The sequence below is a fragment of the Chrysochloris asiatica genome, unplaced genomic scaffold (assembly GCF_000296735.1).
Source record: "Chrysochloris asiatica unplaced genomic scaffold, ChrAsi1.0 scaffold00086, whole genome shotgun sequence".
NCBI lineage: Eukaryota > Metazoa > Chordata > Mammalia > Afrosoricida > Chrysochloridae > Chrysochloris > Chrysochloris asiatica.
In genome coordinates, this window is record NW_006408604.1 from 12110800 (window position 1) to 12113007 (window position 2208).

The 2208-nt window shown below is 40.8% G+C and overlaps 1 protein-coding gene across 1 annotated transcript in view; it reads left to right on the top strand.

Moving 5' to 3' along the window:
• The first annotated feature begins 690 nt into the window (after positions 1 to 690).
• The window catches only part of MANSC1 (MANSC domain containing 1), a 14013-nt gene continuing 12495 nt past the window's right edge, over positions 691 to 2208 (top strand). The window contains exon 1 of the mRNA XM_006866054.1: positions 691 to 907. Coding sequence (XP_006866116.1) covers positions 691 to 907 — 217 coding nt within the window. The remainder of the gene's footprint in view (positions 908 to 2208) is intronic.

Sequence of the window (2208 nt, forward strand, 5' to 3'; positions counted from 1 at the left end):
AATTGATGGTCTGTTCCACAGTCTGCCCTGGCCTTGTTTTCACTGATGATACGGAGCTTTTCCTTCGTCTCTTTCCACAGATGTAGTCAATTTGATTTCTGTGCATTCCATCTGGTGAGGTGCATGTGTGTGAGTAGGGAATGTGTATCCTTTCTCCTTTATTTGGTTAGGAGAGGTAAAAGGTTAAGGACTCTGGAACTTTGTGGCAGGCCTGCTTCTTCATAGACACTCGTCAGCTTTTAAGCATTTATTTAGACATGTGTGATGCTGCAGAATAAGTAATAGATTGTTAACCACAAGGTTAGTGGTCCAAGCCTACCAGTTGCTCCTTGGAAACCCTATACAGGATTATTATGAGTCAAAACTGACTCAGCAGCACTTAAGAACAACAGCAATGTATTATGGTTACATTTATTTCTTTGTCATTTTTTTTAAATGAAAAATAACTTCAGATTTATTAAAAGTGAAAGAAAAAATATTTGGTCATTTCTGCCCTTTTATAAATTGTAAGTGGGTTGTTCTCATTGACTTGAAGGATATGAAATGTTTCTTCCCTAAATTTGTTAAACACTACTCATTGATGACTTTCTCTTTTTGATTTTTGTTCTAGAAAGAATTCCATCATCTGTGCAATCTTGAAGCAAAAGAAGACATCAACCTCTGAAGATCAAGGCTAAAATGAAATTTAAAATGTTTCCCAAGGAAGAACAAAGCTTGACTTTTCTAACTGTTTATTTCCTAACACTAGGGCTGTCTGCCTGTCAGAACTGCCCCACTAAAAGTCTAGATGATGTTGTCATTGACATTCAATCATCTCTTTCTAGGGGAATCAGAAGCAATGAGCCCATATATACCTTCACTCAAGAAGACTGTGTTAATTCTTGCTGCTCAACAAAAAACATAGCAGGTAAATAATAATTTTAGCATCTGTTCATTCCATTTGATGGTAATATAAATGGCTGGCTAAGGTAGCTGAATAGTTTATACCAATTATTCTCAATAGTTGTTGCTGTTGTTAAGTGCCATTGAGTCTATTGTGACTCATAGTGACCCTGTATAGGGTTTCTGAGGAGCAGCTGGTGTGTTTGAACCACTGATTTTGCAGTCCAGTGCTTATCTTGCAGTGCCACCCCAGGGTTCCATTCTCAATAGGGTGGGTAGCAGAATGACTTGGAGATACGATCCACAGTGGGGCCAGTGGTGAGTCCGCAGTAGAATTGTCACCTTCCATGTTGGAGACCCAGGTTTGAGTTATGGCCAGTGTATTTTATCAGCAGCCACCACCTGTCTACCAGTGGAGACTTGTTGCTTTGATACAAGCAACAGATTTTAATGGCACTTCCAGACACAGACAGATTGGGAAGAAATGCCTCACAATCTGCTCCGTAATCAGCCAGTGAAAATGCTGTGGATCCACATGTGGTCATGGAGATGATCTGAGATTGGACATTATTTCATCCCATTGTACATGGGATTGCCATGAGTAGGGGATGGCAGCTAACAACAACATTAACAACTTATCTATATATGTGCCCTCCCTCCCCTAAGTTGAAAGTTTAGTCAAGGTTGAGTGTATGTGTATCCCTCAGATGGCTGAATAGAAGAAAGATTGAGATCCAAAGTGTCCCCTAAAAGAATAGTATTGCAGAATTATCACGCTGTTAGAAAAGGAAAGGCTCGAGTATCTGTCTTGTAAGATAGGTAGTGTAGAAATGACAAAAGTAAACCCCCTTCTATCTTATTCTGCACAAGAAAGCAGAGCAGGAGAGCTGGGATTGACTAGAATTGGTTGATGGCTGGCAGAACACATATTTGTCATGATGCCGGTGGTTCTATGCAAATAATGTGCACATTGTATGGGATTTTGTAAACCCTCTCACACTAGTTTCCTATTTCTGTGGCAGCATTATATGCAAAAAATGTGGTAACCTATGTTCTCACCATCCATTCCTTAGAAACCCTGTACTGGGTCACTGTGAACCAGAATCAACTCGACAACACATAACAACAATATATTCCCCCAAAGCCTTCAACCTTACCACGATATGTTGTTGTTGTTGTTTTTAAGTGCCATCGAGTCGGTTCCGACCCATAGCGACCCTGTACAGGGTTTCCGAGGGTGTAAATCTTTACGGGAGTAGAAAGCCTCGTCTTTCTCCCGCGGAGCGGCTGGTAGTTTCAAACCGCTGACCTTAAGGTTCGCAGCCC